General features: G+C 41.7%; 1 protein-coding gene across 10 annotated transcripts in view; it reads right to left on the minus strand.

Moving 5' to 3' along the window:
• DOCK3 (dedicator of cytokinesis 3) overlaps positions 1-14,363 on the minus strand; it is a 272,592-nt gene that overhangs the window by 165,761 nt on the left and 92,468 nt on the right. For all 10 annotated transcript variants that reach the window (XM_089525143.1, XM_089525190.1, XM_089525134.1 and 7 more), the window contains exon 7: positions 6,874-6,958. In XM_089525143.1, the coding sequence (XP_089381269.1) occupies positions 6,874-6,958 (85 nt within the window). The remainder of the gene's footprint in view (positions 1-6,873; positions 6,959-14,363) is intronic.

Here is a 14,363-nt window from a genome sequence, read left to right on the forward strand (position 1 = left end):
CACTGTACATAAACCAAATAAGATAGCAGGCCAGCACCAGACAAACCATATAAACCTAAAGAGAAATTATCCCTCCTCCCCCCGCCAAAAAAAAACCCCTAGGTGGGAAAGATTCCTTTCCTACAATTGCAGGAAAAAAAGTCTTCACAGTAAGTACCAATTTTCCATTTTCCTGCAGTGTGGGATGGGCATCCTTGCAACAAGGTTTAACCAAGTGATCCCCTCATCTCCAGGTAAATTGCAAACAACAACCCTACTGAGATATCAGCTTCGGTAAAACAAACTTTTCAAAGATCACATCCACAGAAGTGTATATAATGTTGCACAAGAGACGATAAAGATTCTCAAGGAGCAAATGTCTATGTAGTGAGTTGCCATGCACAGGAACCTGAACTGTGGGAAGAATTCACTTTTCTCCCACAAGGGACAGCACTGAACTATGAGAATACACCAATCGAATACAGAGTTTCAACCACCTTGACAACACTGATGTAGACACCTGCTTCCCCTCATAGCCTCTTGAAAAGAAATCAAACATGAAATCAGACTTCCAAAAGACAGCATTCCTACTCAAATAAAAATTTCAACTGCAAACATTCAATAGTGATCTATAAATCCTCCCTGCCCTTCTGCAGAGAAAGTGAATGGGCCAACCAACGGACTGGCCAAGTACACGGAGGCCTCTCAATCTCAGATGAGCTAACAACACCACAAGCATTTTCATGAACGCTCATGGATAGGCCAACAGGCTGAAAAGTAAGGTCCTGTACTGATAGTGATCCTCTTAATAGGCAAACCCGAGAAACTTTCTGAGTGCTAGATGTACCAGAATGTGCAAGCATACCTCCAGGAGGTTAACCATGGCCAGTAAATCTCCCTCCTGCATCCCTTCCAGAACTGATCATAAAATTTCTATGCAAAATTTCCACTTTTGTAAACATTCAGGGAGCTGGGCTGAGGCCCAACGGTAGGATTCAAAACCTGTATGCCTCCTGTCCTACAGCAAAACAGAGGAAATGCCTGTGACAAGGCTGAATTGAAATATGGAATTAGGCATCTTTTAGGTCCAAAGTGATGAACCAATCACCCTCTTGTATCCATGGAAGGATGGAGGATAGCATCACTATCCTGAAGCATCATGGGCAAATGTATGAATTCAATCCTCTCAGGTCCAGAATCAGCTTCAGGCCATCTTTCTTGGGGGCAATGAAATATTGGAAGAAATCCCCGAATGCACTTCTGAGTGAGGGACAGACTTGATTGATCCCTTTTGCCAGAGGGTGTCTAGCTCTTGAAACAGCAGTGGAAGGAATAATAGACTAGAAGAATCCCATCAGAGGATATGATTCAAATTTGATGGCGTAGCCTCTCCTTACGATGTCAAGCACCTATGAATTCATGGTGATGGAATATCATGCATGATGGAAGTGTTGGAGCCGATCATAGAACACAGGATAGGGCATTGATGGGAGTAGTGGATAATGAATCCAAGACCCTCAGGAAGGGGAGGGGTCTGAGAGATGGAGGTACAGTCAGCCCTCAGTTTCCGTGGGCCTGCCATCTGCAGATTCAAGCATCTGTGGACAGCACGCCCGTGTTGTCTCCAATGGCAGCATGTGCATGCAGTCGCACAATTAGGCACAGTCCCTGTTGTCCTGTGGTAGTGTGTGCATGTGGCCATGCCGCCATTAAATTCTGTTGTCCCCAACAGAGGTGCGGCCACATGCATGTGCTGCCATCGGACAACAGGGTCTATTCCTAATGACCGCGCGGCTGTGTGCACACACCATCATTGGGGACAATGTGGACTTGAGCATCTGTAGATTTTGGTATCGGTGGGGGGGGGGGGGAGAATGGAACCCCCGCAGATATCGAGGATCAACTGTATTGGTGGTCCAGTTGGTAAAGGCTCCATGTTTGGAGACACAGCTACGAAAGCATCATTTGACAGAAAGTAAAAGTCGGCACTTGGAGGCCTCATTGCTCTTTTTCTTCATCTGGCTGGACTTAATTGTCTGGCCTGAATAGAGAACTCCTAGGTATTGACTCAGATAGCTGGTACAGTTAAGGTATTGCACATAATTGTGGGCCCTGTACCCAAAACCTTAAAGAAAACTGCACAAGCAGATTGAAACTGAACTTTATCACAGCAGATCATATTTTCTGGGTGTGCTCCAGTCGAGAGTCAGTCTCTGAATTAAGCAGTCCTGCATCTCAGATGGAAGGTCCTCTACAACAGACCTAACTTGGTCAGAAAAGCTTGATGATCAAAGCCAAGCATGGAAATGGAGAGCTACTGCATTGGCCATAGCCCTTCCACAGCAGTCAGCATGTTCCGAACAGTCATGATCAGATGACCCACCAGTCTGTGTGCCTCTGACTGCAAGAGAAGCCACTCTATGGTCTTCATCTCTGAGTTTATTAAGGAACGGACTAATTTTCTCCCAAAGGAGTTTATTGTATTTCCCCATGCAAGTCAAGAAGTTGGAGACTTTGGAGGCTAGGGCAGCCGAAAAGTAAAAATTTCTCCCCATAGCACTGAGCTTCTTGCCCTTTTTATCTACTGGAGTAGAATGCAAGCATGACACTCTGAGTTGGGCTGCTTCGACAATTATGGGATTAGGCTTCGGATGCTATCCCAGAGGAATCATCTGCTTTGTAGAGTCTCCAATTTGATGGAAGTGAATGGAATGGACAAAGGTGGTGACCAAGACATCCTGACGACTTGCATGAGGTACTGAAGCATCTGTAAGGCTGAGGGAGTAATTGGTTAAGATTGGATTCATTGGAAAACTGGATTTTTGATAGGAGTGAGCTGTTGCTAGACCTTGATGTCTAGAGACTTGGCCATGCAGAGCATCTGATCCATGAATGCCTTGATATTGTCAGTTGGGGGGTGGGGGGTGGGGAGGAAGGCCCATAGCACCCAGCTCCATTGGAGGTGACTTCCTGGTGGGGATGACCACTGAATGTAAGTCGGATCTAGTCCCCAAAGTCCCAGACATTGTGAAGAGATGAATGGTCTAGCTAGCAACGACAACTGTGGCATAAAGGAAGGACTTCCCCTCTGTATCAGAGGAGGCATCCTAAGCTTGAGCAAAACGATACACCCAGGTTCTGAGATGTATTTTGTCTAGGATAGAGTCAGTCAGCTGATGCAAAAACGTATTGAGGACAGCATAAAAAGGTCTCTTTTTTTTATTCTCATCATTTTAAGGGGGTGTCTTCCCCATCTCTGGGGAAAAGAATCCCCAAAACCAACCCAGCCACAGGAATATCAGTAAGATACACCTTTAACTTCCCCATAACCTCTGCTGGCAAGGAATAAAAGCATTTCACATGGATTACAGCAGATCTGGCAGAGCCTGGATGAGTCCAACCCTCCTCTATTGCCTCTGCAATCATTTCAGGGAAGGGGAGAACAGGAAAATTCTGCTTAATTTTAGAGTTTAGACTTTTAGACTTGATTTCCTCTACTCCCTCTGGGAGTTTGGTCCATAGAGGTACAGTTCATTATTTTCGCTATCTTTTTCAAGAGAATTCTTTGGAATAAATAATAAATAATAAAACTTTTATTTATATCCCGCCTCTATGTCAAGAGGCAATCGAGGCAGCTTACAAGTTAAAATTTACATACAAACCCATATCCCCAATCCCACCCCTTAAAACATCAATTACATTTCAACAATTTAAAATCATACATTAAAAACAACATCAAAACAAACATCAATTTCAACAAACATCTACTCTGCTCACTAACTTTCCTGCTACGCTGCAGAGACACAGACACCATACTACAATTTCTCACAGAAAAAAGGACCTTCAAATGCATTAGCCTCCCAGCATGAGGCCTGTCATCAGCACAGAATACACATGCAAATCACTCCTGCCTTCCCAGGTTCACACCGTATATACAGTGGTACCCCGGGATACGAAAGCACTGCCTTACGAAATTCCCGGGATACGAAAAAATCCCATAGGAAAAAACTGTTCCGGGTTACGTTTTCTTTTTCGGCTTGCGAAAAATTTTTTTGGTGCTTTTCGGCGCTATTTCACACGAAATCGCGGCTTTTAGCGCTAGCGCCTATGGCTTTTTCGGGTTGCGAAATCTTTCGGGTTACGAAGGGCTCCGCGGAACGGATTAATTTCGTAACCCAGGGTACCACTGTATATACCCAACTCCTTTCCATGCAAGCATTCTCTGAAGATGCCAGCCACAGATGCTGGCGAAACGTCAGGAAGAAACTCTTCTAGAACATGGCCACATAGCCCGAAAAGCGCACAAAAAACTAAACAAACACCTATTTCATAATGGACCAAGCAAATAGACTGTAGCGAATTCAGAGGGGTAGAGGTGGAGGGTTCAATTTGGTGGCCGGGTTTTCTACTCGGGAAAGGCCTGCCAAAAGAGGGTGGATTGTACAGAAGGAGGCGGTCCCAGATATAGGTTGGACCCAAGCCATTAAGGGCTTTAAAGGTAATGATCAACATCTTATACTGTGTCCAGAAACTAACAGGCAGCCAGTGGAGCGATTTTAAAATAGGTATTATCCGACTGCTTTGGATAACCAGCAATAGTCCATTCTGGGGAGACTTCCACTGCACTTGAGAGATACAAAATCTAATGGCATCTAGGGCACCTCTGTAAACTGGATTCCTCTGCACAGGGCATGTGGTGGCTTTTTTGTGCCCTAAACATTTTTTGTGTTTAACCAGTCTTTGTGGAAATAATTAATAACGGTGCCTCAGAAGTGCAGGGGAGGAGCAAGACCTGTTGCAAGAATGGCTTCCCCACACTGCAGGAAAATGATCATGATCTCATACCTGAGGTACTTTATTAAAGCCTAACACTGTGCAGGTGTGTTAGATCAACTAAGCATTGATCCATTGGTGCAACACGCTGTGGAAATTGCGAGTACTGTTACATCAGTCACAGCTACTTTTTAATGGAAACAATATAGTATACATAAGGTTGCCATAATTCACTACTAAAAACTGGGAGAAAATGTAGGACAAAATTTAGACCAAAATATAGGACAACTGTAGGATAAAATTTAGCCCAAAATGTAGGACTTTTAAGAAAAATTGAGGACCTTAAATGTCCTACATTTTGGGCTAAATTTTATCCTACAATTTTCCTATATTTTGGTCTAAATTTTGTCCTACATTTTGTCCCAGTTTTTAGTAGAGAATTATGGCAACCCTATATACATTACTTGTATATAGTATTATACAAAACTTTGTTACACAGCTGAGAACTACCTAGAAAAGAAGCATCACAACTAAATATTCATATAAACAAAACACTGTGAAAACATTTTAGTCACCACAGCTAGCAAAAAACTGAAGAATGGGTGAAATCCCACATCACACTGGTGCATCATAAAGTTCCATCAGACATAGTTACGTCTCATCCCCTCTTCCCACATGCTTTTGAATTGCCTATTTTCTAACTAAGTGCCTTCCATGACCATTTAGTGGTCAGGGATGATGGTGGGGGGACAAGGGGTAGCTAGGCAACCAACTGGCTTTGTACCTGCAGTCGGCTGGAGAGGTGATATCATTTCCCTGGATCTCCAGAGGGTACATGGGAGATCCAGGAGGACGCCTTTTGCTTCCTGTGGGCAACTGCAGGAACCGAGCCAGCTGGCTATATGGCTGCTCTCATCTTCACCCAGCCACTGAATGTCTGTGTGAGGGAGAAGGTTGTCCAACCAGAAAAAGTGTGTAGCTGGGGATGGAGTAATTGCAGATGGACTTTCTGAATCCTCCACCTAGCACCACCAAAAAGTTTTATACAGAGGAGTAACTTTCAACTAGAACTGCATATCTCATTACTAGGATGCCAGCCAATGCTTGTACTCAGGGACATAGCCAGGATTTTAGGAAGTGGGGGGGGGGTCCAGACTAAGTGCTACCATTATATTGGGGCTTGGGTGCGGCGGCGCAGCCGCACGCACCATTCATTTTTCTAATGGAAGGGGGGGGTCTGGACCCCAAGACACCCCCTCCCCCAGGCTACGTCCCTATTGTACTGCATTTAATTTTACATAGGTGATACTGTTTTATTTTTATTGGTCTGTGGTGTTCTTTTTGTATTGATTTTTGTTGTTACTTAGATGCAGATGAGCTTTGGCTTATTCAATACAAGGGTTATGTGAAAGGCACAACGTGTGGTTTGGTTGCACTAAATAATGGAATTTAAAAAATAGTAGCACAGAATTTATAAAGCAATCAAGTGCTTTTTAGAAAGCGTATGTATATTAAAAATGTTTCTTTCCCAAATACCCTTTCTTCCACTCTGGATATTTTTTTTTCTAACATTTTCCCTGCACACTCCTGAAGAAGCATGCTTATTTTGTTTTCTTTTAAAAGGACAAAACTTAGGGGCATATATAATCACACTTAATTTAAAACATTGGTAAGCCTGATCAGAAATAATAGCAAGAAAAGCTATTCAGTAATCTCAAAAGGAAACTGGACATTTCAAATCAGAAAAATGACAACAACAACCCTAGCTATCTTGACTTTTTAAAATAACTGTATTGATACACATTAAAAAACCCACTGAATTCTAGCAAGTCACATGGTCTCAGCCTCAGGGGAAGGCAATGACAAACGTCCTCTGAACAAATCTTGCCAAGAAAACCCTGTGATTGGTTTGCCTTAGGGTCATCATAAGTCAGAAACAACTTGAAGGCACACAAAAACATAACAACAACACTTTTATTATTTAAATGTATTCTTCAATTATTATAAACTGCTCTCAATTTCTAGAAACAAGATGTTTATCCAAATAAATCTTGATGACATTTTTTTAAAAAAAACCTCTTCACACTGAAATAATCTTTCATCCACCGTAAGAGAACTTACCATTTTGTATAGATCAGAAACACTGATCTGATCTGAATCAACTACCTCAAAGTCCTTCCGTGGAACAAGATCCAAACCTAAATGCCTATGAAGAAAAAAAGTGATTATCATTAATACAATATATTTTATTTTGTCCAAAATATCATCTGCTTAACAACTTTGCTGTTGGGAATAATTTACATGCTAAAAAGTGTGTGAAACCTATTTAAGGTCCCAGAGCCATTTTCAGAAAATACAAGTGCTGTATTATAAATATATGAATCATAATATAGTATGTGACAGAGCTTGCTGCAACTAGACAAAGTGAAGTATTAAATAGCACAGATATGCTGAAGTACCCAAATGACCTTTTTGCAAAAGGTTATCTGAATGGAGTTATATTCACATGTAAGACCTAACAGATAACTGCATTCAGACTCGAGAAGATCAGATTGGGTGGCAAAGTAATCCCACAGAGCATGTCTGCCACAGCATATGTATCAGCTGCTTGGCCTGTTTGAAGCAAACAAGTCTATAGCAGAGATGTGTTCCTTGTTCCTGCTTTTTCTTGTTCCTGTTAATACAGTATAAATGATGAATCAATGTGGTACTGAGAGTATAATCAGTAAGTATGTACTGAGACCTCAGAAAACAGCATTTCCAAATAGAAAAATCACAGCAGAATTAAGAAAGAGGAAAGAACAATGAAGAGAGTGAACTGGGGATGTTACAAGGCACCAATAACACCAAAGCATATAGCTGCAGTAGAGACTATTGGATACACCAATCCTTATTGACATAATAGTGGCTTTTGGATCTGACAGGAAAATGTTGCAAAGAGTTTGTTGGCAGTGGGACCAAGAGAGGCAGAGGCAAGAACTTTCAAGTTCAAGACAGATGTTACTGGACTGTTACCCTCGCCTCATAGCTCACAGAGAGGGAAGGACAGGTCAATATCACAAGGGTTATCCATCTTTGCTTTATAACAGGGATGGCTGAGCTGCAAATACATTTTCAGTTTTCAACCCCCATAATCCACTGTGTTTTACACCAAGCTCCAGATCCTCCCTACTATAAAAATCAAACTGGAGGTGGTTGAAAACCACAACCTTTGGTTTTATAAACACCTTCAGGACTTTCTGTCAAGCAAAAGAAGGTAAGGAGTCCTGTGATCTGCTATAAGGCAAAACTGCAGTGCCTTGAGGTCTTGGTGAACAGAAGTATTTTTCTTTTTTTGCCAGTTTTTGGAGGCATTTGCCAAAAAAAATGTTTTAGTGCTTTGGGAGGGCCCTGGAGATGGAAGAAGATTCTGGTGCATGTATGCAGCCTACAAAACTCAGGATTCCTGCCTTTGTTCAATAAGTTTTCAAATGTTATTCTACACTGGTACAACATGTATATCTGTACCGAAAGGACAAAGAAAATGCAAGGTTGTTTTAGCAAAGGTGGGAATGCCCTTCCCCAGGATGTAGCTTTTTGTCTTTCTTTTTATCACAGGATATTTATGAGAATGTGATGGATTGCTTTTCCCCAAACAACATGTGATCTATTTCTAAAAATTAAGTGTACCATGTTTACAAGTGTAATGACTATAACATCATTATAAAAATAATCTTGATTTTACATAAGTATTTGAGCAAGGTTTGGATAACAATATTAAATAAACATTTGGTAGCATTCATCACAATCACCATAAATGCATTCTGTCAGTTACCTTTGAACCTTATCTGATATGCTAAATTTAGTTAGAATCTCCTAACACCATGGCTTTTCAGCTCAAAGGATTCTCATTCACTAATGCTATGTTAATCCTTCATAGTAACTGTTCATACAGCTACCTGTTTTCATGGAAGATCAAATGAATAAACACACAGGTGGCCTAAAATCAGACTCCCAGTAAGTCTACACAACCTCCTTTTTTCTTTGAGATTTTCAAAGGACCAGAGTCACATCTACAGGAGGTGGTTTAGGGATTGAATTAGGGTGGAATATGAGAAATTAGTTGAAGTTCTGGTACCCCATTCCTACACTAGAACATACAAAGTTGTTATACAAGACCAAATTTGCATGTTTCCATTAAAAATTGATCAATAAAATTTTATTTACTCTAGTATTAGACTACAAGATGCCTAGTCATAGTATCATTTGTACAGACTCTTTCAGAAACCTGTGAGGGTTGTCTATACTGATACACAGGTGGAAAGGAGTCAAGAGAGAATTATTGATAGTGAATGTGAGGGCCTTTTTGGTTTTCATAACTACTAACCAGTAGTAAATGAATGGAAAGATGAGGGGTTTCTGCTGCAATGAGTCTACAGAGGAAGCTATCTCAACGTTGTAGCAGTTGAAGATGTGGGGACACATCTAGTGCGGTCATATCCATTTTCCACAGCAATTATAACTGAACTGGTCTCATATGCTGTTGTGCAAAAGGAACCATAGCTGTGATTGATATCATGTATACTAAAAGCTGTATGAGGAACTGATGAGACACCTGAGGTTGCCACAGTGAGTCACAATTAAAACAATGAAGCAGCATGTCTTGCCGGGGGGTATTCCTGTGCACCTGGAGAGACCAATGATGGTGGTTCAATGAAGAGGATGTCTTGCATTCCTCTTAAGTGGTACTTTTCAAGGTTGACACATAGATTGAAAGGAGTCTTAGAAGTGACCATAGTCACTGAGGAGGCCAGTACAGGTGGGACAGAGATCATGGAAGTGACCTAGGGTGGATGCTCACATGAGCATACAGAGGGGTCCTCCAAGATAATCCAAGATGTCTAGACATGTAAGAGCAGAAAAAAATGGTGAAGGTGAACGCTGTCTGGACCAATAGACTCTTTGAGATATGCTTCTTTATCAGTCATATCTACTCTAGATGAAAAGGAGGTTTATCTGAAGCAATGCCAATGACAGTGGTGTCTATCATAGCAGGACAGGGAATGGGAGTCTGTGGAGCAAGATCTGTAGTTAGCGTACTAATGCCATCTGTAATATGAGCAGTCTGCAATGTTATGGGCCTTTGGAGAGAAAATGTTGTTGAATTTATTAGACAAATTAAGGTAATATGGTTGTGTAGGCAAGGTATAGTATAGGTAAAGGTAAGGCTGTGTTGGGAGGGAATGAGAGAATGGGAGAGTTGGATCTGTCAAGGTTAGGATTAGGATTCTGTCAGAATTGGAGAAGTTTGAGATGGGAGAAGAGAGTTAGTTACAGTCAGAGAAAGGAGAAGACGGGCCTGAAGCAGACGGGCCAAAAGTGCTGGCTTCCAGCTGCACTGGGGGTGTGGCATTTACGCAACCATACCCCAAATGCCTCTGGAAGCCACACCGAGCCTGTCCCAACCCAGAAGAACTGGCACAAAAAAGAATAGCGAAAAGCTTCACTTTGCTGGCAACTGGGCTGAGAACCATGGTGGCTGCCCAGATCATATGCCGCATGCAGTTGCTGCGGTCCAGGTAAGATTGACACCGGCATGGCTGTGCACCGCTCTTTCATGACTTCATGAGTCCTTAGTCAGCATTATCATTAGGGCAGGAGTGGCAGATGTAATTAAAATGTATTAAGTAACCTTTGATGCTATGTTCAGTTTCTGTTTATAAATCATTATTTTTATTATACACTTGACCCTCTGAGAATACTAGATATAAGCTTGAGTAAAAATATGATATCTTTGATGGCAGCAATTAATAGAAGGTCATGTGTCCAGTGGCGATATAAGATGAATGTAGTCACACACAGGAACCATGAGTGCATCTATGAGTTGGCCAAAGTTAATGACCATACAGGAGGAGGTTCTCACATTGGTGGCAGACATGGGATTAGTGGAAAACTTCACATAGGGCCTATACAGACCGGCACTTTGTGCCAGCCTGTGGGTGGAGCCAGGCGCAGCGTCCGCAAGCTGGACACCCTAGCCCCGCCCCATGGCATCATTTTGGTGTGTGCCAGTATACACGGCACAAGCCATCATAGCGCAACTCCAGAGATGCATCTACATGATGCAGTGCTGAAGGGGCATCATAAAGCTGTGCCGCTGCAGCTATGGCACCCCTTGGAAAGTGCAGAAAGGAGCTGCTTTTTGCGACTCCTTTTTGCACTCTCCGGGGGCTGGATTGGGGCCATGGCATGCAGTTACCGTGGCCCCAATCTGGCCAGTAAAGGAGCAGCTGCATACCGCCCATCTGTACAGCCCTACAGTCTTCTTCTGGTGATCTAGAGTATTACTGGACTTGAGGCACTTCGTGGGACTGGCACTCAGGGCTGGTATCATTCTTCTTCCTGAAAGTGAGGCTGATGTTGTGGTCTCTATTCATAGTTCCTGAAGGGAACAGAGTGACAGGAAAATGATGTTGTGCTCTTTTGAGTAGTAGTAACAGTATGACTTCCAGTTTGTAGCGCTCTCTGTCTGGGGGTGTAGAGGGAGTCTACAAAATCAAAGATAGCATCCATTTCAAAGCCAAAGATGAGGTAAAGAGACCTGCAGAAGATGCTGGAGCCCAGTTATTTAAAAATAGTTTATCCAGTTCCTTTAATAAGGAAGGAGTCTTACATGCTCTCACTGGCTGCATCTGTACTGCAGAAATAATACAGTTTGACACCTCTTTAACTGCCATGGCTCAATGCTATGGAATCTTGGGATTTGCAGTTTCTTGTGGCATCAGAGCTCTCTGACAGAGAAGGTTCATATCTCACAAAACTACAAATCCCAGAAGTCCATAGCATGGATCCATGACAGTTAAAGTGGTATTTACAGTGCATATGCAGCTACTGTTAAGAAGTTCCTTTTAATGTTCAATCTAAATCTACTGTCTTGTAACTATAAACCATTAGACCTTGGCCTAATCTCCAGGGAAGGAAATAACAGGCATGCCCTCCCTCTCTGTGACAGTCCTTCAGGTATTTAAATAGTGAAGTCATTTTATCCCTCAGTCTTCTCTTCATCAAGCTGAACATGTCCAGCTCCTTCAACCTCTGCTCATACATTTTGTTCTCTATACCTCTTATCATACTTATGGCCCTTCTCTGAACTCATTTCAACTTCTTTATATCCTTCTTAAAATGAGGTGTCAAGAATTGAACAAAGTACTTCAAAGAAAGCCTAATCTGCACAGGCTATAGTGGGACCATTACTTTCCTTGACTTTGAAACCATGCTTCTATTAATGTAGGCTAATGTAGGCTAAAATAACATTCACCATTTTTGATGCAGCATCAAACTGCTGGCTCATGTTCAACTTTTGATCAACAATGGTCCCAGTCCTTTGTTATGCATAATACTGCTCAGCCATGTATACCTCGTCCTATACTTGTGTATTTGGTTTTTGTGGCCTACATGCAGAATTTTGCATTTGTCTCTATTAAATTTCATTGTATTTATTTTTGCCCAATTTTCTAGTTTCTCTAGGTCCTTTTCAATTCTGTTCCTATCTTTAAATGTGTTAGCCATCCTTCGCAGTCTTGTGTCATCTGCAAACTTGGTAAGGATTCCCTCCACCCCATCATTTAAGTCACTGATAGAAATGTTGAAGAGCAATGTCCCTAGGATAGAACTCTGACACATTTCACTCAAGACCTCTTTTCAAGTATGAATCCCACCTATTGATGACAACTCTTTGACCATGGTTTTCCAACCAGTTATGGATCTGTCTGATGGTGTTCCCATCCATTCCACATCAGTTTGCTAATCAAGACATTATAGGGGAACTTATCAAATGCTTTGCTGAAATCCAGATAAATGACATCCACAGCATTGCCACCATCTATTAAACTAGTGACCTGATTTAAAAAAAAGATATGAAATTACTTTGGCAGGGTTTGTTCTTGGCAAACCCATGTTGGCTCCTATTGATCTCTTCATTGTCATCAAGATACTGGCAAAGAGGCTCCTGTATAATCTGTTCTCTTTTTTCCCTGGTATTGAGGTCAAGTCCTTCATAATTACTAATATTTGCATCTTTGAGACTTCTAAGATTTGTTTCTGAAAAGTATCATCCACCACCTCTTCTTGGTTTCTTGGTCTTTATTAAATTCCTACTACAATGCTGCATTTATTTCAGATGCTTTGATTTAGATTTCCTGCATGGCAGGGCATTGGACTGGATGGCCCTTGTGGTCTCTTCCAGCTCTATGATTCTATGATTCTACTATTTATTTTTATGTGACTGGTCCACTCTGTTTGCTCTCTGGATTTCTGTACAACTGAATTTGTCATTAACATACAATGCTACTCCTCCTTTTCTGCCATATCTATTCTTTTCGAATACGTTACACCCTTCAATTGTAATATTCCAATCATGGCAATCATGCCACCAGGTCTCCACTGTGCCTATAAAGTCATATTTAACCTCCAGTACTAGGACTTCAAGCTCATCTTGTTTGTTTCCCAAACTCTATGCACTGATGTACAGATGTGAAGCTTTCTTTTTTAAAATTAATTGACTACTGATTGACTATTAATTTTTCTGTGGATCCCATTCTCTACCTTCTTCTTCTCTAGAATTCATATCCATGTGTTTAGAGCTTGCCTTTGGACTGATGTTTGAGCTATCATCTCCAAACCCCCCCACACCCCCCCCCATGACAATTCAGTTTAAAGCACCCTTGATTTAGACTTTCCATGCTACCGCCAAAGACTTTGTTCCCAGCGTGCAACCCATCTGTAGTCAATAGTCCTCTATCTAAGAAGTGAAGATTGTGATCCCAGAAACTACAGCTCTCCAATCTAAACCATCTACACAGCCTGTCCCTGTCTCCATGCTTCACTGACAGAACTGACGAGAATATCATCTATGCTTCAAACCCCTTCAGCTCCCTGCCCAATGTTTCATAGTCAGAGGTGATCCGCTCCAAGGAATTCTTGACTATGTCATTGGTATCCACATAAATAAGGAGAAAGAAGTAGTCATCTGTGTTTTTGATAAGTCTTGGCAAGTTGTCAGTGACATCCTGGATGCATATACAGGGAAGACAGCACACTTTGTGATTCATCTTGTCAGCCTGGTACACAGGTTCCTCTATACTCTTGAGCAACAAGTTTCAACAAACATCTTTCTTTTCTTCTTATTGTGGTTGATGGCTACTTTGACTCTGTCCCTGGCATGTGGTATTCCTTGTTGCTGGTTAAGTATCTTAATTGCTACTATTCGCCTTAAGATGTAGGAAGTGATTTCATAGTTGAAGAAGTTCTGAATCCCTTTTGTACCGTGTGCTCCTGACACTAACTTTCCTTTGGGATGTTTTCTCATTGTTACAGTCCTCTTCATCCTGTCAGTTTCTTCCTATTGCTTTTGTATGATTAGTTCTTCCTGTATTCTTTCCAGGCAGTCCTTCTGTTTTGTAATGCACTGAAGAGACACAGCACATAGCTGTAGTGCACTGATCTTCTCTTTCAAGACAGCTACCAATTTCCTTTTTGCTGCAGGTGTAGTTGGTGACGTTTTCTGACAAGTGAACAAACACTATACATATACTGCAGCATACAATTAGAAATCCTTCTGCAATTACATCTAT

Source organism: Sceloporus occidentalis, unplaced genomic scaffold (assembly GCF_023333645.1).
Source record: "Sceloporus occidentalis isolate IW3139 unplaced genomic scaffold, rSceOcc1.0.p SCAF_1, whole genome shotgun sequence".
Lineage (NCBI taxonomy): Eukaryota > Metazoa > Chordata > Lepidosauria > Squamata > Phrynosomatidae > Sceloporus > Sceloporus occidentalis.